Source organism: Dermacentor variabilis, chromosome 5, assembly GCF_050947875.1.
Source record: "Dermacentor variabilis isolate Ectoservices chromosome 5, ASM5094787v1, whole genome shotgun sequence".
NCBI classification, from domain to species: domain Eukaryota; kingdom Metazoa; phylum Arthropoda; class Arachnida; order Ixodida; family Ixodidae; genus Dermacentor; species Dermacentor variabilis.
In genome coordinates, this window is record NC_134572.1 from 116,257,443 (window position 1) to 116,280,127 (window position 22,685).

General features: G+C 44.4%; 1 protein-coding gene across 2 annotated transcripts; it reads left to right on the forward strand.

The window, feature by feature from the left end:
- Window positions 1-113: 113 nt before the first annotated feature.
- Window positions 114-20,984, forward strand: LOC142583087 (HIG1 domain family member 1A, mitochondrial-like). 2 transcript variants are annotated; one of them, XM_075693381.1, is made up of 3 exons: window positions 114-262; window positions 4,943-5,069; window positions 19,471-20,984. In XM_075693381.1, the coding sequence occupies exons 2-3, from the start codon at window positions 4,949-4,951 to the stop codon at window positions 19,674-19,676; spliced, it is 327 nt and encodes a 108-aa protein (XP_075549496.1). In that variant the 5' UTR covers window positions 114-262; window positions 4,943-4,948; the 3' UTR covers window positions 19,677-20,984. The 2 variants fall into 2 exon arrangements, with proteins under 2 accessions (XP_075549496.1, XP_075549495.1); XM_075693380.1 differs by having other exon boundaries at window positions 170-337.
- Window positions 20,985-22,685: the final 1,701 nt, after the last annotated feature.

Here is a 22,685-nt window from a genome sequence, read left to right on the forward strand (position 1 = left end):
ATTTTACAGGCACGACTAAATTGTAAAATACGAATCACAGGCGCAATTAAAAATTTTAATTGGAGCTGCGATAATTTTTTGGCAGAATGCTTGCTCTTTCCATTCTTTTAATTATTTCAATCGTTGTCCTTTGACGCTAGACTGACGTTGCATGTGACGCCTTGGGCTGGTGGTGACGGACTGGCCCACTCTTGCCCCAACGTCGTGCAAGGGCGCCGATGAAGCCCTTGGCGGCCTGAATTACAGCTCAGTTGTCAAGCCGGTAAGTGCTTGAGCTTGTGGTGCTTCGAAAGTTCTGTGCCTTGGGGACCACAGGAACCACAGCTTCGCGCAGATGGTATGAATTAGCTTTATTCATGCTTCGCCGACCTTAATTGCACCTTGAAATTATGATCGAAGAATGAATGGGGCAACAATCGCGGTCGTACCGGCATTTGCGCGCATTCACGGCAGTAAATGTAAAAGCCAGAGCTGTTATTACGTGAGTTGCTTGCTAGTATTGTAGTTATATGTGCTCGTGATTGTATAGGTCTGCGACCTTGGCGGTTGCGATAGAATTGTCGACCATTGCAGTAAAGTATGATGCAACCAAGGAGGCTGGAAAGCATCCGTATTGAATGAATGATTCGGTGTTTGCGCCCTCTGAACTTCCGTGAAATACTGTGTAGTTGACCAAAGCAGATAAATTATTGTTTGCGCATCACGTCCTTTCCAGCTGCTCCTTCATTCACCGAAGAATCTAGAGCGGGCAAGTATCCTAACGGTCCTGCTCGCCGCTCGTGCAGCAAACCGATAAGCGCCGCAGGAAACGGATTTGCATTTGCTCTGTTCGTGTCAACATTTTGCTTATCGTACCGTTTTCTGTAGTTTAAACCACGTAGCACTTTATGTTGATGATTTATGCATATGTCGTTGCTTTCATTTGTGTCGTTTAAAGCGTGCAATGTGTCCAGCATAGGATAACTTTAATTATCGTTTATTCATTTTAACATGTCACTTGGCGTATTTGTGATCTACTCAACAATATTTACCCGGCAATAAATACTGCATGCCTTACCAGCCTAAGCACCTAAAGAAAACACCCTAATACCCAACAAAAACGGAAAATAAGAAATATATCATTAAGCAGTTCACTTGACCTCTGCTCTCCTAGACATCAGTGTATTGGCTTTATATGGGCGTTGCTTCCGAAGTATCGGGCCGCTATCCGTTTCACAAGTGCTAGAAATCTAAGTTACAGAAATATATCCTTCATTACGTGGACATATTGGCATGTTTTGAGAGGAAGAGCGGCTGCAAAACTTGATAATTTAAGTCTTACAGGCATAATATTTTCTTTCTTGAGCGACAGCTCTGGGAGCATAAAAAAAATAATCGCATATTTCTTGCTGCTCCTGCTACAGCCAGACAAGCAAAGATGTTTGATAATGTCACAGTTTTTATTTTGCCTTAATTGCATAAATTGTTGGACACAGAGAACAAAATCTCAGATGTCACTCTAACTTGTCTGCTCATTGTGGTGTGGCAAACTTTATATAAACATCTAAGAAGCAAAAGTTCTTAGTGTCAGCAAACTCCTTTTCTTGTAAGCGCGTTGGACAAAGTTTAGAACAATAGAAATTATGAAGAGCCAAAAACTCAGTCGCTGTTGCCATGGTTTACTCTTTCAACAATTTGTTTTAATGGCTTGTTGGTGGCGTAGTGGCTTCAGCGTTGCACTGCTAAGCACGGAGTTGTGGGATCAGATCCTCACCGCCTCAGCAAAATGCAAAAATGCCTGTGTATCGTGCATTGGGTGCACATTAAATGACCCCAGGTGGTCAGAATTCATCCGGAGTCCCCATTACATTGTGCCTCATAATTGGATGATGGTTTTGGCACTTAAAACCCATAACATTAATTTTTTTTTTTAGTGGTTTGTTGCTGTGACCTTTGGTTGTGATTACCCTGTTGCTATGGTGACCTTGTGCCTAGCTTAGCGTGAAAGGCTGTTAACAGGGCCATAGATGGGATGTCTAGCTTCCTTTTGTCATGCATTTTCTTAGATTAACTGTTGCAGGTGGTATACTTTGTATGTTCTTTTAGCTCACTGTATTATGATCACATTGTTTACAAGATGAATACGCATGTCTGCTTCTGCTAAAATCACTTGGGGTCTCATTACCTTGGAGTTGCCTTGTGGTACCCCTTTCGGGATTACTTTCACCATGAGATTACTGCCTTTCTTTCTTCTTTTTTTTTTTTTTTTGCAGTAATGGAAATGTTAGATTAAAGAGGGTATGCTTACACTAGAACTCTTTAGTATTAATGCTTTTGCTTCAGGTATGTTACGAGTTTTGAAGAAACATTGGTACAGTCTTTGTGCACATACTTGACACAACTACAGTGGTTATGTAGTACATGTATCTCATTTTGAGGCACAGCTCAGAGGTGGATGGATATCAATAGCTGAAAAAGCCTATGACAACTACTGCTGTATTAAGGCTTCTTTATCTGCACAATTTTTATAAGGTTGACTTGTAGGTGTGGGTGATGCATAATAGCTCTTGCAACAGCCGAGTCATTCGATAGATATGCGACACCTTGCCTGAGACAGTTACTTGATGATACTATATTATGCGCATGCCAGTTATCCGCCTTCATTGGTATTTATTTTTATTTTTATTTATTTATTTACAGGATACTGCCGGCCTTAGTCTTAAGCCTTGGGCAGGAGTGGACAGTGCGATATACAGATGAACAAAACAAAAACTAACAGCAAAAATCATTACAAGAATTCAATACATTGCAATAGACATATTCCCTGATCCGCACAAGCCGTGCAGAGCATTCCAACAAAAAAAAGCATTACAAAATTTTAATGCCAAGTAGGTAGAATTGCACCACTTCTGCCATAGCTTCCTGTATATTTACAATGCCTGTCCAGTTGCTCCGTTATGCACGGGAACCAGCAGTCCACTAAAGAAATTCCAGATTTCCAGACATCTCATATGTGTTGTTGCTAGAGCACAGACAAAATTTGCCAGGTTTTGCTGCCACTCCATACTGACTTTCATTCCTTCTTGTCATATGCAATGAAAGCAAGCTATGTTGACCTTGACTGTGCTCCATAAACTGTGACTAACTATTGTAAAAGTGGTGCCCTGTAGGCAACCGTAGTTTGGCATCACTGGGCAGATATTGCAAAAATACAGGAGGCTGCGTTTGAGGCTGCTAATGAGCAGACGTCGGGTACTCAAATCGGAAGGTCATTTACAGACTGCTTTTATAATGAGAAGGCGTGTGCAATGATGGCTCTTTAAAGACCTTGGTAAAATTTCAGTGCTGCACATATATGAGATCCTTGCTAACATACACCTAGCTTTAAAGAAACGAAATGGATATTTTCTGCATAAAAAAAACCATCCGTATGTTATTAGCGGTCATATGGAGAAGCTGCCAGATAATTTGCAATTATTGACCCTTTGTGTATACATTTTACTGCCACTGTTGCAATATTATATTTCAGAGCTCGTTTGAAGGACAGCAGTTTGTCGTTTGCAGCATTCCATCCTCTGTGCACTCTAAAAAAAGGCTTTGAAATTGTTAAAATGCCACTGTGGCATGTTACCTGGCATTTAACTAGTGCCAGTTTGAGTAGTCTGACCTTAAACCATACATACATCACAAGCTCAAGAAGCACTGGCAGAAACAGTGGGATTCCAAGGTATCCAATAAGCTGCACTTGATCAAACCCAAGTTAGGGCATTGGATGTCAGATAAAACAACACAATACAAGGAAGTGCTTCTTTGTTGATTAAGAATAGGTCACACCTTCGGCACCCACTCTCATCTACTGACTGGAAGTGACCCTCCCTCATGTACAAGGTGTGGTGACAGCCTTACAGTTCTCCATGTCCTCGTCCAGCACAGGGAAATAGAAAATCAGCGTAAAAAACACTTCCATTCTGCGTATCAGTGTATTCCACTTCACCCAGCATTCTTTTTTAGTAATGAACCACTTTTTAACCTAGAAACAGTTTTTAGTTTTTTAGATGAAGTTAATATGTTAGAAATCATTTGGCCACGTCGTGCGTAGCACAGACTCTCCTTTGAGGCTATAGCTACACGCATGTAACTCTTTACAGCATGTGCCTGTGAGCTCTTGTTTTACTTCAAGAGCCCTGTGAAGGCAGAAGTGCTTCTATGCATCCTGTTATTTATATCACCTTTTCATAACAAAACTGTTAGGCCCTCTTATCATGAGTCATTGTCATTATTTTGATATTTGTACATTTTACGCACTTTACAGCGACCCGTTTTTAGGCCTCCTTACAGCCACACAACATCTACCTTTCCAGCTCAATTTGACCATTTCATCACTTACACAATTCATTACCATATGTCATGGCGCTCTTTGGCCATAGCTGGCCCTTGCGCCATTAAAAGCCATACATCATCATTCTGGTATCACTGTGGTCATAACTAACAAATGAATTGGGCCTCTCATTTGCCCTTGTGCTTTCTTTTTTTTTTTTTTGCTCACTTCCAAGTTATGGCTGATTTAGCAAAACAGTGTCATTACACTGCTGGGCCTGGTAGCTGTGATCATAAGCGAATACTTAATTTCCTAGTTGTCATAAAGCAAGGCTCACAGACGTTAACGCTGCCATTGGTTTTTTGCTCGCTGCTCACCTTGCTTCATTTTTATTATCTGCTGTTGTATCGGTAATTTACTTTGTTTTTCTTTTCTAACCTGTCGCGGCAGCTGAAGGCATTGTCATTGTGATGCTGGGTACGACATCGTGGGTTCGACTGCTTGTGTATCGTGCAATGAGTGCACATTAATGAACCCTAGCTTGTCAAAATTAATCCGGATAGTGCTACAGTGTGCCTCATAATTTGTGGTTTCAGCACGGAAAACCCCAGAACTTGATTTAACTTTTCTCTTTTTACGTTCCAGGCATTCATGACTGACAATGACAAAAAGATGGCGTCACAGCTGGCAACGGTTGATATGCCATACAAAGAAGAAACAGCGACCCAGAAATTCAGGCGAAAGGCCAGGGAGTCCCCCTTTATGATCATTGGTAGGTCTATGATTTCTTTAAAAAAAATCCATTTCAATTTGTGGAACCACCATCAGAGTGATTATACCTTATGTCTTGTAATTCTGTGGCGCTGTAATACTAACGGCAACAAAACAGCAATGGGTTTCTCGTTTGATGCTATGACCTGATTTTTAACATAAACAGCTGAAAAGGGCCACGTGACGCTTACAGCTGAAAGGATGTTCCACATCCACTGCCAAGGTTTGTGAGTGGTGGCGCTGGCTAACAATCCCAGGGTTAGTTCTAGTAGTAACAGATAAATGCCCCAGAAAGTGGATGGGAAGGCAGCGCCACGGTAGCTCAATTGGTGGAGCATCACATGCGTAATGCGAAGACGTGGGATTGTTCCCCACCTGGCGGCAAGTTGTTTTTTCATCCACCTTCGATTCCATTAATTTATAATTTCTTTATTTCAATTAGTAAGTACAAGTAATTTTCCTTGTGTTGTCCTTGGTGCCTTTGTTTGTTGGCTTCTTATGATATGATTAATAAAAGTCGGGCCCCTCGGTTAACTTCCTTTCGTCTCTTTCATTAAAAAGGGAGGTGAGAATATGTGTATACTGTTGCTTTGTTCCAACTGCAAGTTTCCAACAATATAGCCTTTTGGTTTGCATCATTTAAAAACTACGGACATGGCAGTTGTGACGTCTTTCTTTTTAAGTGAAAATTCAGACCCTCTAAACTCGACAAAAGATTACTTCAAATGTCAAGGAATGCCCTAAATAATTTATTATACTACTTTGTTTTTATGAACCATTTTTTTACTTTGGTACCCACTTGCAAATTATCTCTGCTAATGAAAATATCCTACCATTGCCTAAAGGCAACATTGTCTGTATTGTCGTTGTGGAGGAGGCCATGTCTGTGTCTTGACTGTGTTTGGTTACGTCCCTACCACAGCTACCGACAATCTGAATACCTTGAACAGGCAGAGCTTAACAGAGTACTTTGAGCGAATTGCGCCAGGCCAAGTCAACGAGATCAGAATTAACGCACGGAGGAACATCCTTTCGGTGGACGTGAACAACAAGTCAATTCTGGATATGTTAAAGGCTGCCACACTACTAGGAAACATCCCAGTGCGCTCCTTCTTTGCGTATGGAAAAGGAACCTCGACTGGCATTATTTCTGACGTGGACAAAGAAATCGCAGACACTGACCTCCAGAGGCTTTTGAATTCCACCGCACCAATAGTGCAGATTCACCGCTTCGGTCAATCCCGGTGTATTAAAATAGTCTGACTCTGAAACATTACCTGACTACGTAAAAGTAGGATACGTAAGACACCGTGTGCGCCCTTACGTGCCAAAACTGGTGCAGTGTCGGAAGTGCTTCAAAATAGGACACGTAAGCGCAGCTTGCAAGGGCGGCGTAAAATGCCAACGGTGTGGAGGGGCCCATCAAAATGATAGCTGCGTTGCTACTGCCCTAAAATGTCCTAATTGCGCCGGTCCACATGAAGCGACATCAAAACACTGCCAGAAAATCAAGGACGAAATGTCAGTGCTTCGAAAGATGGTGCGGGACAACTCCACTCACAGACAGGCTGCTACATGATACGCCGCCGCAGACGTCGATCGCGACACAGACGACAGCACGACAAGAGTACTTCCCATACAGATGGACCATCGACCGCATGGCAAACTCCTCGCTTGCCAAGTTTGCTTCTGCGATCAAGATGCGGGCCCGATGTACCTTCTTCGGCAGCAGCACGTGGAACACATGCGCTGCATAAAATGACTCTTCCGCCGACCGACTCTGACATTGACTGGCCGTCGCTCCCACCGAAACAAACAGGCTTAAATGCGTCGGGTGATGTGTCTTCAAAGGTGGTTGAGAATGATAAGACAGAAAATGAAAATGTACGAAGTATGCTGAAACACCTGATAACTACGATGCGTTCACTTCTCTGCGGATTACAGACGCCGGTTGCTAAGACCGCGCTACATGTTCTAGATGCTTTGGAACCGCTCCTCGCGGCTCTACAATAAGGCACCATGGCGCTCTCTTTTGAAAACCAATTACGAAGATCTGCAATAATGCAGTGGAATGCCAGAGGCCTACGAGGCCGCCTCGCAGACTTTCGGCAATGGATGTTCAAATACCAGTTTCCCGTGGCTGTAATATGTGAACCAAACATGACGTCTTTACTACGTGTATCTGGATATGTGCCACTGTGGTCAAGGCATGATCACAATTTAAGCAAAGTGCTCATTTTTGTTCGTCGGAATTTAACGTGCCTTCGTAAAGACATTCCTGCACACGCTTCCAACGAGTACGTTTGCATAACGCTGAAGTACAAGCGGCGCACACTCTCAGTAATTGGCGGGTATATACCCCCAACATCGAGCATAGACTGTTCATATTTGCTGTCCATACTGAAAGCTTGTCCGGGTCCCCACGTAGTCATCGGTGACTTTAATGCCCACCATCCCATGTGGGGCTCTGCTTCGACGAACGCCCGCGGTAGAGACTTGGCTGACTTCATGCTTAGTCAAGGCTTGATGGTGATCAATGATGGCTCACCGACATATCTTCGAGGCTCTTACTACAGCAGTTGTCTTGACATTGCGTTCGTTTCAAAAAGCCTGCTGTCTGCTACGCGATGGTGTACTGATCTCGACACCCATGTAAGTGACCATCTACCAACATATGTTCAGTTGAAATGGTTACATCCCCCAGCTCCGCACACTGTGCGTTCTATCGATTGGCCAACATTTCAACAATCTGTCACCACCGCATGTCAAGCCGTCCAAGCACCGTCCAATATTGAAGATGTCATCGCGGCAACTTTACGTGACACAACAAAACACCTCAGCGCACCTTCACCTAGATCATCTATTGATGACCAGTACGAGCGACTTCGCGCGATACGGCGTCGAGCAGAACAGAAATACAGAAGGACCAAATCACCATTAGACGTCACTGCATCACGCCGGGCTCAGCGTCATGTCCTGCGCCACCTTGAGAAGCTTGACAAACAACGCTGGAGATCATTCTGTGGCTCTCTGGATCCGAGAAAACCTCTCTCTAGAATTTGGCAAATTGTACGAAGCCTTCTCTCGCCTCCACAACAGCTTCACCCGTTCAGCGCTGTGGCCATACGGCAAGGCCGGCGTGAAGTTGAGGTCGCCGATGACTTTTGCAAATTACTCGTGAGCTCCTCGAACGATATACCAACCCATTCACGACTGACTTTCCCGTCATCTAGTGATCACCGTCTGGACGCGCCTTTTACTATGCACGAGCTCGACGCTGCGATATCTTCTTCCCGCCGATCAACTTGTCCAGGACCAGACGGAATTACATACTCCGCGATTTGTCATCTTGGAGTAGAAGCTCGAGAAATTCTCCTGGCGCTCTACAATTCTACGTGGGACACAGCAACTGTGCCTAATCACTGGAAGTGCAGTCGTCTTGTGGCTTTGCTAAAACCTGGGAAATGCCCGCATGATCTCTCACATTATCGGCCAATAGCCTTGGCAAGCTGTGTCGGTAAAGTGATGGAGCGGATAGTACTGAGCAGACTGGAATGGCTACTCGAAAAAATGGTAGACTTCCTGATTTCATCAATGGATTCAGAAGAGGCCGATCATCCATTGACAGTGTAATCGACCTAGTATCTTCTGTTCAACAGGAAAAGAGACGCCGTCGTCTGGTATGCGCAATATTTCTGGACATCAAAAGTGCCTACGACAACGTCTTCCACCATTCGATTCTTCAGGCGCTTGAGGATATTGGTGTTGGTGGCCGGATGTATGCATGGCTGCAGAGTTACCTCAGTGGCCGCACCATTTTCATGTCCACCTCGGATGGCGAGACTGATAGACATGAAGTTCGCAGGGGTGTTCCGCAGGGTGGTGTCCTTAGCCCAGTATTGTTCAATATGATACTGGTGGGCCTTGCAGACGAGCTACCTGAAACAGCGCGTATCAGTACGTACGCGGATGATATCTGTATTTGGTCATCCGGGGTCACACGTCCACAAGTGCGTGCAAGGCTTCAACGTGCGGTTACCATAACGGCAAAGTACTTGCGCCGTAGAGGCCTGCAACTCTCAGCAACTAAGTGTGCAGTCATGGCATTTACGCGCAAATCGATGTCAAATTATCCAATCTTTGTCGACGGAACGGCGCTTCCTTTAGTCACCCACCACAGATTTCTTGGCGTGATAATAGACCGCAGTTTTTCTTGGACCAAACATGTTACTGCGCTTAGGGCTAAACTGACTAACTTCATACACGTTCTTCGTGTAATATCAGGACTGAGATGGGGCGCCTCTGAGCGAAGTTTGCTCCAAGTGTACCAGGCACTTTTTGTGGGCTACATACGCTACAGCATGCCTGTGTTATCTAACATGGGGTCATCTTGTATACGCACGCTGGAGAGCCTTCAGGCTCAAGCACTACGGATATGTCTTGGCTTGCCACGCTGCACGTCAACTAAGGGCACAATAGCGGAAGCACGGGCTTGTCCTATCGACATATACAGGTCTTGTGAACCTGTGCGAACCTATCTTCGCCTGCTAACCAGACACTCACACCATCCACTGTCAACGCTTCCAAGCATCAACCTTGACTGTGCTTTTTCTAAAGCTATTGCATGTCACGCAAGCATTGTACCTGCAAGATTCCAGGCAACCGACATCCCCGCGACACCTCCATGGACATTGCCAAGACCACTAGTGAGGCTTCAGATACCCGGAATTAGGAAGAAATCTCACGTTTCCTCCATTGGCTTGAAGCAGCTCACCCTGTCCCATATATTTACTTTATATAGTGGGACTGTACAAGTATATACCGATGGTTCGGTCACGCCATCTGCCACAACGGCCGCATTTGTCATCCCACAACTTGGAATTACTCAACGATTTCGATTAGACCACAAATCGACATCTACGGCTGCGGAACTTGCGGGAATACGGGAGGCTGTCCGTTTTATGAGAACGCAGACACCCCATAAATGGACAATATTGTGCGATGCCAAATCAGCGCTACAGGTGCTAAAATACTTTTTAAACAAAGAACCATACTATCTGCTCGTGCTGGAAATCGTCGAACTTTATCACAGTGCCGAGTTAAGTGGCCACGTGATCACCTTTCAATGGGTGCCTGGCCATTGTGGTGTTTTTGGTAATGAACTCGCTGACAGTGAGGCAAGATCGGCCTCCTCTTCCTCTGATGAAGTACGGATTGCCTACTCGCGACCTGACACCAACTCCATGATCAAGGCACTCATGCAGGACCTTACAAAGGCTTACAGAGCCCACTCTGATAACGTTCACAGACGTCTACATATGATTGACCCAGACGGTAAATTCTGTTTGCCCCCGAAGCTTACACGGAGCAAAACATCATTGCTACACAGGATTCGGCTCGGCATTGCTTTCACCCGTCGCTACGCACACCTCATCGGCCAATCGAACAGCCCTCATTGTGTACACGCCAGATGCCCGAAACACTGCAACATGTACTGTGCGACTGCCCAGCATATATGCTGGAGCGAAGGACGTTAGACAGTTTCTTAGCCAGCGTTGGCAGGCAACTACTGTCGGAGGAAGCTATCCTCGGCCCATGGCCTGACACTGCAATTTCAATGCGTGCAACAAAAGTATTGTTGGAGTTTCTGCAGGACACCAAGCTCGACGAGCGGCTCTAGCGAGGCAACTGTCTCATGTACATAAGCACTCACCACTTCTCTTATCATCATCATCCATTCCAATACTTTCACTCCCCTTCCCTCTTCCCCAGTGCAGAGTAGCAGACTAGAGCGCACTAGCTCAGGTCGACCTCTCTGTCTTTCCTATCAATAAATTCTATTCATTCGTGTTTGGTGCCCGAGGAACACTCGTGCCGCTGTTTTTCCATAAAACTTTCCAGAATGCATATACTGTAGTGCCTCCTTGGGGCACTCTGGACTCCCATGGTTTGTTTTTTATACAAATAAAATGATTTTATAACAATGTCAAGACATGCATAGTGTGAGACGTGGTGCTCATGCAGAAGCATTGTCAAACAAAACCTAACGCCTTTTGTTGTTTCTGGGCAATAAATCCAAAATGCATGGTTAGAGGCACAGGTTGCGACTGTATCCAATATTCTTTTGGCACAAAATGACCTTACTCATTACTTGCATCTTTTAGTAGAGTAAGAAATAATCAACAGCTACCTGGGCAAATTGGTGCTAGAAAGACACGTCGATAGTGCTTTCAGAAAGATTTGTGTGCTAAACTTTTTTGTCCTCTGTTCCTCCTATAATCCACCAAATCATGCTAGCTGCCTTTTATATGGTGTCGGCCAAAGACATTAGTTATAAGTGTAAATGTGGATGATTGGTAGCTCTATAAACCGTAAGGAACAATTAAAACAAAGAAAATTGATCGCAAAGAATTTTGTTAGCAAAATCATGTCCGTAACATGAAAAGGGTGACACCTTACCCATTGGGATGCATAGGGCTCCATAGAAATTGCATGAGGACACCTATAGTAGGGGTGGGCCAGCTTGAAATTTGGCGTTGGGCCAGCTTTAGATTTGGGGATGGGCCTACTTAAATTTGGGAAACAAAATCAAAAGCTAAATAACAGCAGAACCAAAAAGTGCCTATACGTTTGAAGACATGGTCTGAATTTCTGTATAATTTTTTGATAAAACCTTCATAATGTGCTGTGTTATGACAGTAGCTTGCTAACGTTAGGAATACTAGGATGTGAACAATGTTTTATAGTTACTATAATAATGGCTGTTCATTACTTGAAAGCTATTTGAAAGCTATTCGATTTGATTCGTTTCTGGCAATATTCAATTCATATTCGTTTCAATCTCAAAAACCACTATTTGCACACCCCTACAGTTTAGACACTACAACAGAACAAGAGCCACAGCAAACACAAAACCGCTTTTATGTTTATGACAATGCAACACAACAACATAAGAAAGAAGAATGTGCAAACGAGCTGTCAGGCATTATAGGAAGTAAACCTGGTCTATTTATTGTTGTCTAGTGGAGAAGAAAAAGCAAAAGTCTGGACGTTTGATCCTCTTGACTGGGTCATGTCAGGAACGTCCTAAATGTAGGATGATTGGCAACCCTAGGGCTTACTGTTGCTAAGGTAAAGTTCCAGACTTCCACGTTGCTTTTCTCATGTTTAAGCTCTCATTGGCAAGCCTTGGCATGATATTTACGCATGCCAAGGGACTGGTTTTCAAGGGCCTTCCTTTTTGAAGCACAACGAAAAGCTTACCATCAACTCAATGGATCTAAGTTTGTTTCACTTGTAAGGCTGCTTGAAGCAGATAAATGACAGAAGTATTAGCCCGACAATAAGACTGAGCAAATAAAGACTAAAGTGGTTGTCATACCAGAGCTGTCTGTGTTATGAGGGTGAAGGCATTACACAGGGCTAGCGTCTAAACCGGAATATTAGCCGAATGAGGATTTAAGAGGAACTCTTAACTGAAAGTAAAAAATGAGAAAAAGGGAAAACTACAAAATCACCAAAACAAATTTATTTTCACAACAGCACTGTCACCAGTAGCAAGCATGCTACAATGCTCTTACACAAATTGCAGAAGTTGTCTTCAAGCTATAGGTGCACAGCATGACAACCAAGAAATTATATTTTACGTCGGGTGCATGCCGACAGTTGTTTTTTTTTTCTTTTTTGCCTTTTTTTGTCCGCTATACCAGCATTATTTTATAGAAAGGCCAAGCTGGCGCTGGGCAACCATGTTGCCATTGGCTTCTGCAGAGTCTACAACTTTCACCTTGAATGCTGCCTAAAACTGCCTCCGTGTGCCAACCAGACAAAAAAAATCACATACAAGGTCTGTTGCAAGAGCACACACCAAAAGACACGGCGACCAGGAATAAGAAAAATATCAGAAATTGCATTTGCATTTGGATATAGATACACTTTGGCTATGCATTTGTCAATATGTGTACCATAGGTTGTTGGACAAGGACTCGCATTTTGCTAGAGACCGCTATACAGTCGAACTCGGATATATCGAACCCGCATATTTCGAATTATTGGCTCTATCGAACACACAGATTACCCCCTTGAAAATACTGTGTAAAAGTATAGGACAATTGCGTAGTATATCGAATTCCATTTTCGTCGGACATTTGATATATCGAACGCCGCGCCCCTGGAAGGTGCGCTTTTCCCAAAGACATTCGTGTCCGGTCCTCAGGGGAAAACATTTCTGCAGAGTTAGTCAACAGGCTCCTCCTGTGCGCATGCGCGGCCTTTCCCCCGTTCGCAGAGACGCAGAGCCTTTCCCCCGTTATTGCGCCCCACCGGCGCGAGCTCTCACTCCTCCTCTACCGCCGGCGTGTGCATTGGGCAAGGGCATTGGAGCTCAGCGAAGAGAGTGCGCGGCATGGAGACGCAGCGACGTTTCCAAGCCACACTTCCTGGGAAAAGAGAGAGAGAGTGAGAGGTCGGCATGATCGCTCATGGGCCAAGGGAGACAAGAGCGCCAGAGAGGGCTCAAAAAACGAACACAGCGCCTTCGACGGCATATTCCGCCGATCTTTTTCCCCGCTCTCTCCTTTCTTTTCCCTTTGTCGTTCCTTCTCAGCCCCGTTGACTGCCGCTCAAACAGGCTTCGCTCGGACTGCTCCGTCTGCGCATCGCGCGTTTTGTTGTGCCTACCTCTGTTTCAACGTGCCGTGTGTAGCATGTGCGATTGCGGTCATCTGGTGAGCTATGGCATTCGCAGTCATAAAAAAAGAGGAAGAATCTGGACTTTGCAAGAAAGCTTGAAGTAATCCGGCGTGTCGAGAATGGAGAAAAGAAGTCCTCCTTGGCAGACGCATTCGGCATTCCACGGAGTACTTTAGGTATGTTGTTAAAAAACAAGCAGGACATCAAGCTTAAAGCTGGTGAGGAAAGTCGCTCAGAAGCGTGTCGTGTGCACCCTGCTGCTTTGGACAAAGTGGAGAAGGCACTCTATACGTGGTTTCTTGATATCCGAGCGAAAAATATTCCCGTGGATGGCCCGATGTTAATCGAAAAGGCCAAATGGCTTGCTACGGCTCTTGGCGAAGAGAACTTTTGCGGTGGCACTGGATGGCTGCAACGGTTTAAAAACTGCCACGGCATTGTAGGAAAGGCCATTTCAGGCGAAAGTGGGGCTGTCAGCAGCCAGGAGATGCAGCAGTGGCTTTCTGAGGAGTGGCCGAAGTTCACTGAGAAGTTTTCGCGTGCAGAAATCTTCAATGCAGGCGAAACTGGTCTCTTTTGGCAAATGTTGCCGAATAAGACACTCGCTCTTCGTGGAACCTCATGCCACGGCGGCAAAATGAGCAAAGTGCGTGTGTCGGTGCTGCTTGCAGCCAACATGGACGGCTCGTGCAAGCTACGGCCATTCGTGATCGGGAAGAGCAAGTCACTGCGCTGCTTCAAGAACTGTAAACAGCTTCCTGTTCACTACGGCTGTAATAGGAAGGCCTGGATGACACGTCAACTTTTTGTTGAATGGCTGCAGGCTTGGGACGCTGAGTTGGGCAAGTCGGGCCGCCGAGTTTGCCTTCTGGTAGACAACTGTTCGGCCCATCAAACGACTTGCAAGCTGCAGCGCATCGAATTGAAGTTTCTCCTGCTGAACACCACAGCAAGACTGCAGCTCCTCGACCAGGGTATCATAAAGGCATTCAAGATAGACTATCGGAAGCGACTTATTCAACGGCTCCTCATAAACCTCCGCATGGGAACCGGTCTCAACATTGACCTGCTCGGCGCGATCCAGATGATTACCGGCGCTTGGGGCGACGTGAAGCAGGCCACAGTAGCCAACTGTTTCGGCAAGGCAGGCCTTGAAGTGGCTGGAGATGAATGTCCGGAAGCTTTAGATGATGATGAGTGCTTGGAGGACGCGTTCCGCGACTTGTCCAATTTTCCCAGCGCCGTCCCGTCCGAAGTTACTGTTGATGACTTCATTAACGCTGACAGCGAAATTCAAGTGGTAGCCGACCTCGCTGATGAGGACACTGTGGCCGGAATAGCTGGCGTTCAAGACAGCAATTCCAGCGACGACGAGGGCAACGGTGTTTTCGAAGAAACGCGTCCGTGCACAGCCACTGAACTGGCGTCAGCGTTCAGCCTGATTCGGCGCTGTTGCAGCGAAATGGAAGGCACTGGGCTCTCGCACCTGTACAGTCTCAAGAAGATTGAGACTAGTGTTTTAAACTGCATTTCCCAGAGTAAAAAGCAGCCCAAAATTAGTTATATTTTTCCGTGAAATAAAGCGCTTTCATATTGCGTGCACATGCTATGTGATTCGCAGCTGTTCCAATCGGTAAGCCACAATTTTTTATGATCGCGAGTGCTTTTTTGGCCTATATCTGTATATCGAATTTTCGCTATATCGAACTATTTTCCGATCCCCGTCGAATTCGATATACCCGGGTTCGACTTATAAGATGCGGTGTGAATTTAGCCTGCTTCTTTCAAGAAAATATCTCGGTTTTATTACAGTTTCGGCAGTTGTCAAGGAAACAAGGTTGAGAGAGAAAGGAACTTTAATGACTGAAAGGTGGAGAGGTCGCTCTGAGTGAAGTGCCTCGTGCCTGCATGCTGTGGATGATGTTTGGGGGAGCAACAGATAGGTTGTGATGAGGAAGAAAACTGGTATCATGAAGTTGATGAGAGCAGCACAGTATGTACAGTTGCAGACCGTTTATTCGGACCTCACGGGGACTGCAGAAATGTCCGAATAAACAGGTGTCTGAAAAAGCAGATTGAGAAAAAAAAAAGAAATCCTTTATTTCCACGCACTTATTCAGGCTCTGCAGTAGGCTTGAAGAAATCATGAATGCGCCGTTGCACACTGTTCTGTTTACGCGCAATCAGATAAGCCTGAACCTCGGAGAGGGTCGTACGGTCACGATAGGCGGCTGAAAGCACAGTCACTGCTTGTACACGCACGGCATCCGATGGCAGCGTAGCACATGGTGCGTCATCTTCCGACTCGGAGTCATCATCCGGTGGTGCAGCAGAAACCTGACAAATGATCTTGCCGTCGCCGAGTTCTGCGCATGTCAGTACAGCAGTGTCAGCAATGAGACGGTGTCCACTGCGCAGGTCTCGCGAACCATTTTTGGCGTCAGTAGGGAGCACATCGGAAGGTGACAAATACTAGGGCTCCCGGCACCCACTTGCCGGCATTCCCCAGCACAGTCTGCGTCGGCACTGTCGGCACCATTAGACACTTGACGCGATGTTCGCATGCCACATTGGATCACCGCAACCTCGACACAGCACACAAAGCAAACACCACCACGCCGTCATGCCGACACGTTGCACAAACAAAAGAATGTGAACTACTCGCAGCATCGTACACGAAGAAAGAAACAAGTCAGCTGCTGGATTGTCTTGACATGGCTTACTAAGCTGAGACTGGAACTGCTGTAGCCACTCTGTTGAACCAACGATGATGAGCGGGGATTTGCAGTAGCTCCACTTCATGGGGCAGCAAGGAAGCTCCATTCAAAACAAAAATGACGTTCAGCAAGTCGAACCATGCACCAGTCAGAGTCGGTGCATAGTGCTCTCGATCGAGTTGGCTCAAGGAGTGTCCAAAAAATCAGACGAGAAGTTGAAAGATGTCTGAATTTTCAACAGTTGTTATACATTATGGTCTGTGGGGAGAATGGCGGTGCCACAAAGCAGACTGAATAATCGAGCATGTCGGAATTTTTGGAGTCCGAAAAATCAGTCGGCGACTGTATATTGTTTCTGTGCAATGAGTGTGTGCGCACTTTACATAATGTGCATCTTCGCGGGAAGGGGCCAAGGCTACTGCTGCACCGCCAGGAGACCACCTATAGTGTGCGTTATTTTTGCAGCTGTCTGCACCATTGGTGTATTCAAACCAGACAGTAGAAACTTCATGACCTCGATAATTTGCCGTAGCATGGCCTTGATGGTTGAGCCCAATAGAGATATCTCAGCATATTGTTGTTCATTCTGACAGAAAAAAATGTCAATGTGAAGGGGACATAAAACAGGCTGATGATGATGATGTAAATATCTTGGAAGATATCTACAGAGATTCCACAGCTGCCTTAATTCTACACAAGTAAGAAGATACCTATAAAGAAAGGGGACAGACAAGGAGACACAATCTCTCCAGTGCTATTCACGACGTGCTTGGAAGAAGTATTCAAGCTATTAAACTGGAAAGGCTTAAGAGTAAGGACCGATGGCCAGTACCTCAGCCACCTTTGATTTGCCGATGACATTGTTCTATTCAGCAACACTTCAGACGAGTTACAACAGATGATTGAGGATTTTAAAAGAGACAGCGTAAGAGTGGGGTTGAAGATCAATGCAGAAGACAAGTGATGAATAACCGGGCAAGGGAACAAGAGTTCAGGATCGCCAGTCATCCTCTAGAGTCTGTGAAGGAGTACATTTACCTAAGTCAAATAATTGCAGGGAACCCTGATCATGAGAAGAAAATTCATACAAGAATAAAAATGGGTTGGATTGCATACGGCAGACATTGTCAGCTCCTGAATACATGGACGCTTACCATTATCATTGAGAAGGAAGGTGTACACTCAGTGTGTTTCACCAGTTCTAACATATGGGGCAGATACTTGGAGACTGACAAAGAGGCTTGAGAACACATTAAGGACCGCGCAAACAGCTATGTAAAGAAGAATGCAGGGCATAACGTTAAGAGACAGAAAAAGAGTGGTTTGGATCAGAGAGTCAACAGGTATAGCCAATATTCTAATTGTCATTAAGAGAAAAAAACAGCACTGGGCAGGTTGTGTAATGTGCAGGTTAGATAACCATTGGACCATTAGAGTTACAGAATGGGTACCAAAAGAAGGGAAGCGCAGTAGAGGACGAGTAGGTGGTGCGGTGAAATTAGGAAATTCGCGGGTGCTAGTTGGAATCGGTTGGCACAGGACAGGGGTAATTGGAGATCACAGGGAGACCGTCCTGCAGTGGATATAAAATAAGATGGTGATGATGATGATGATTATTATTACACTACTGCCTTGTCACTTTCACGTGGCCATCAAGTCAGCCATTTGGCAGTGTCAGTTCTATGAAACCACTTTAGAGAGCGCTGCTGTTGTATGCACAAGGCGAAGCGGGCCCACACTCACTTTGTGTTCTTGTTCGCGTTTTGCACCACAACCTCGAAATGCGGGATAAATTCCTACAGGAGACCCAGCGAGCTGAAAACTTTTAAAAATTTTTTTCAAATGTGACATGCAGTTTTACATTTAAGCTTATGCCATTATGCCAGTGATTATTATTCTAAATACTTAAAGTTAACTAATTAGCTCGTCAATTATAATTGAAAAGTTCTCCAGTTTGCGCAAGTTGAGTACCAGCAAAAGGACATTGGTGCCAGCTTCAATTCTCACAGCTCCTTAAGTAGCTTGGCCTGCCTTAGCTGGGACAGTGTGTATAATCACTGAAATGAAGAAGTGCTTCCTAGCTGCGCAGTTGCTTTTGAACCTACTGTTGCACAAAGTGAAGCAGCTACGATATTTTTAAATGATGGTATTGCTTCTGAGGTGTGCTTTCACAGTACGATTTCTTGGTGAAGGTACTTGCAGCCAGAAGAACAACATGTATACCTTTCTTTTTGTCTCTCTATGCAGCTCAGGAGCACCATCGAGTTTTTGTACAAAGTAAATTTATGATGTTTTCCTGTAATGATTTCTAGATTATGCAAATTAGCATTATCTGGTTCAAGCTAGAATTGGAATGAAGACCAGAATGCGACAGGTTTTGTTTTGATGCACTCTGTGTAAAGATTTATATAGATCAGTGGCAACAGCTTTTGGTGGTGCAGGGAGGAAATGAATTTGCATGAATGTGGGTTGTGGCCGTAATAATTTGCTGCAGTAGTACTGCCTTTAGGCACACTAAAGGAATGCGCCTGGTCCCCTGCATGGCCGTGTCATGCTGCGACTTATCAGCACTGCACCTTAACTTCTGCTTCAAGGATCTATCACTTGGTTCCACATGCTACATGTGTTTCAGAAATGCATAGCAGTGAGTGCACACTGTAGCAGGTTTGGGTGCTGCATATAAACTGCACCAGTTGAGGCCACCGTCACCACAACAATGAGAAAGGAGGCGTAGGAAAGGAATGCAAAACTTGTTTGCTCAAACTAACCAGAAGTTGACAACACTTGTATCACCAGACAAGGTTTGACTCAAACAGCTGCATAGGGTTAAGCGGATTGAGAGTAAGATATCTTTTGAACACTTGTAGCTCAAGAAAATTTTGTGCGAGAGCTTTCTGTGGCACGCCCTGTGTCTAAATGTTTCTCTTGGATTTGCCTACGATCGTTTCAGGTGTCCTTTTTGCTTGACCACAAATTTTTGTCTTTGGCTTCCAGGTCTGTCTGGTTGCGTCTTTGTCTGCACATACGGGGCCTTCCTGTTCCGGAGGCGCAAGAAGCTCGACCCCTCCCTCTTCTTGATGCAGCTCCGTGTGTCTGCACAGGGAACTGTGATTGGGTGCTTGATGCTTGGCGTCACCTACAATCTCTTCCAGAGATTTATGAATCGAGGCAGCAGCGACAGGGACGACAAAGGCTCATGATGCCTCATTGTTGTTTAGCTGTTAGCCATCATTATTTAAATTTATAGTACTGGCTGTAAAAATTACATGTTTTTATGCATCTTGGGCATGCAGCTGTGCCCGTCAATTAGGATATTTTTTTGCTTTTTCCAGGTCACTGCTATCTGGAAGTGTTGTACCCATATCTCTGTTAACCTTGCTGTCGGTGTTGCATTTATGCAAAGAGAAAAATAAATACAGTCTATAATAACGTTAACTGTGCAAGCATCGCCTCTTCTGTGCTGTTAGGAGGCATTTTTGTGATCTGACCTTTTTTTCACATCTATCTGCTAAACACTGCTTGTCATGCACTAATGTATATATTCCTTATACTTAGGCACTAAAAAATTCTTGTCTCTAATACTGCCAGCATATCTACTGGTATAGAAATTTATGAATTTGCAATCAGCAGTTACCAGCTTTCATTTTTCTTGTGATCTGGTGACATAAACGAAGCAGTAAAGTTTACTTAGTTGTAATACTTACCCTTCCCAAAATGTTTGGAAATAGGACTGTTATACAAGGTGTCATACTGAAAAATTAGCTCTTCATGCTCTTCTCTGTGACTGACAGAAATATTGGAGTTGAGCTGAGTAAAGCTTGCGCTCTCATGTCATCTATTTGAAGCAGATGCTGGATGTGAATAACCGCTTGCTGCTTTTATGTGATCAGCTGTGTTATACTTCGAAGTTCCATACAGCAAAAGCGAGGCTGTATGGAGTAACTGCAATTTTTGAATAGTGCACTGTTTCATCAGTACATAACAACTGCTAACAATGATACACTGTGCACTCCCTTGTGCAGTGAAAGATGTCTTAGACTCTGCCCTCTATCTCTCTTCTATTCTTTTACATTTTGTTAATGTACTCATTTGATCCTTCATTTTTGGAGTGACACAGAATGTTTGGGTGTAAGGTGTGTTGCGGATGTGCAGAACTACTAGTATGCTTAAATCAGTTAATGTTTAGCCAAGTGGCAGGCTTGGCCAAATATGTTTTAACTTAGGACTGCTTTGAAACAAGCAAAATGGATGTATTTACAAGCTTAAGAGTTTTTTGTGTTGATGCCTTGTTTTTCTCCCTAACTGTGTTCAAAGGTGATTGAGATACTAAATATAGCAAGTTGTTACACAGCTTATGTTATTTTTTCATGTATTTGCGATATTGTGAACTTCACTGCACATATAAATTGCAACGAGAGGACAAATTACATTTTGATCAGCTGAAAATCTATGAAGCATGTATTGAAGAATATTTTAAATATTGTTGGCAAATAAAAGTTTCACACTTTTGTGATTCTTTCATAACCTTTGAGTAGCTGGAATAGCGATTGCAGACAGACTCAGATTGCCGTGCATTTCATTTCTTAGCCAATATATGTGATGAGTTTATCGTGTTAATGTGTGGATAATGCGCCCTAAATAGGAAAAAGAGATGGCGCTACCGGTTCCAACTTCATACCATGCCTTCCAAGTGCAGCCTGAATCTCCACAAAATGGGAATAGACGTGTGCTAACTATTGACACAGTCAGACTAAAGTGTGGCGTGGTACACCTGTAAAAGAATTCTCCGACATTGCAATATCAGCGTACCCTGCAGTATCATTGAGGCGGGGGGGGGGGGTTAAAATTAGCACACACAAGTGTCCTTGCATACCCAAAGCACCATACCGTGCTCGTTTTGTACTCTCCTTCCTTAGTGTACACTTCTGCATTATTTTGTACGCTAGGCAGTTTGCTTCCCCCTAACTTTGGTTACACAATATCTAGATCTGTTTACTAAGGTGTAACACAAGTTCATATAGGAGGTTATAGGATAATATCCTGCTGTTGCCATATAGGATAATGGCAACAGCAGGTTGCCATTATCCTATATAGGTGTAACGTTAAGGGATAAGAAAAGAGCAGATTGGGTGAGGGAAGAAACGCGAGTTAATGACATCTTAGTTGAAATCAAGAAGAAGAAATCGGCATGGGCAGGACATGTAATGAGGAGGGAAGATAACCGATGGTCATTAAGGGTTACGGACTGGATTCCAAGGGAAGGGAAGCGTAGCAGGGGGCGGCAGAAAGTTAGGTGGGCAGATGAGATTAAGAAGTTTGCAGGGACAACATGGCCACAATTAGTACATGGCCGGGTTTGTTGGAGAAGTATGGGTGAGGCCTTTGCCCTGCAGTGGGCGTAACCAGGCTGATGATGATGATGATGAACACAAGTTCGCTTCTTTTGCAGACATTGCTTTTTAGTGAATAAATAGGTGTCTGTCATATATATGAATGAATATTTTTACAGATTAGGCTACACTCGGCTTTGAAAAAGGTCTTTAACTCTGATGTGAACAGGACGACCACAAGTGAGCTAGGAACAATGGAGTGCTCTCATACACTTTTGATGTCGCCGTACTGTCGTGGTTCTTAATGAAGCCTTCGCGCCAGGTATTAACTGGAGGAGGTGGCTAATCAGGGCTCATACGTATGCATAACCACAGTGGACTGTGCATGCAGTCATAATGAACCAACAATGTCTCCTGTTCAAACATATCTTCTTATGTTGTGAAAGTACAGGAATTAAAACAATGTTTCACCGCAAATTTGGTTCTGAGCATGTAAACCATAACGTAATATTCTTAACTGACTAATTTCATTGAAATGTGAACCACCAAGGCCCTTTGAACACAACATTATAGATACTGATGTCCTTTTTTTCTTCTGTATGCATAAGCATTTCTATGCCTATCCAACGAGGAAACCCATCTGTCACGTAAGATGAAGCACTATAGGAACATTGACGTATAGAACAAAATAAATACGAAGGGAAAAAGATTGGTGGTGGTGAGCTCTGAAGCTACGACCCCACGCTGAGAAGCCAATTGTCTTACCCATTGGGTTAAACACCTATGCTTGCTGAAGGTAAATATATCTGAACCATATGAATGTGTTGTACCAGCGGTATAAAACTGTCATAGGCGAACAATTTCTATGGATGCATTGTT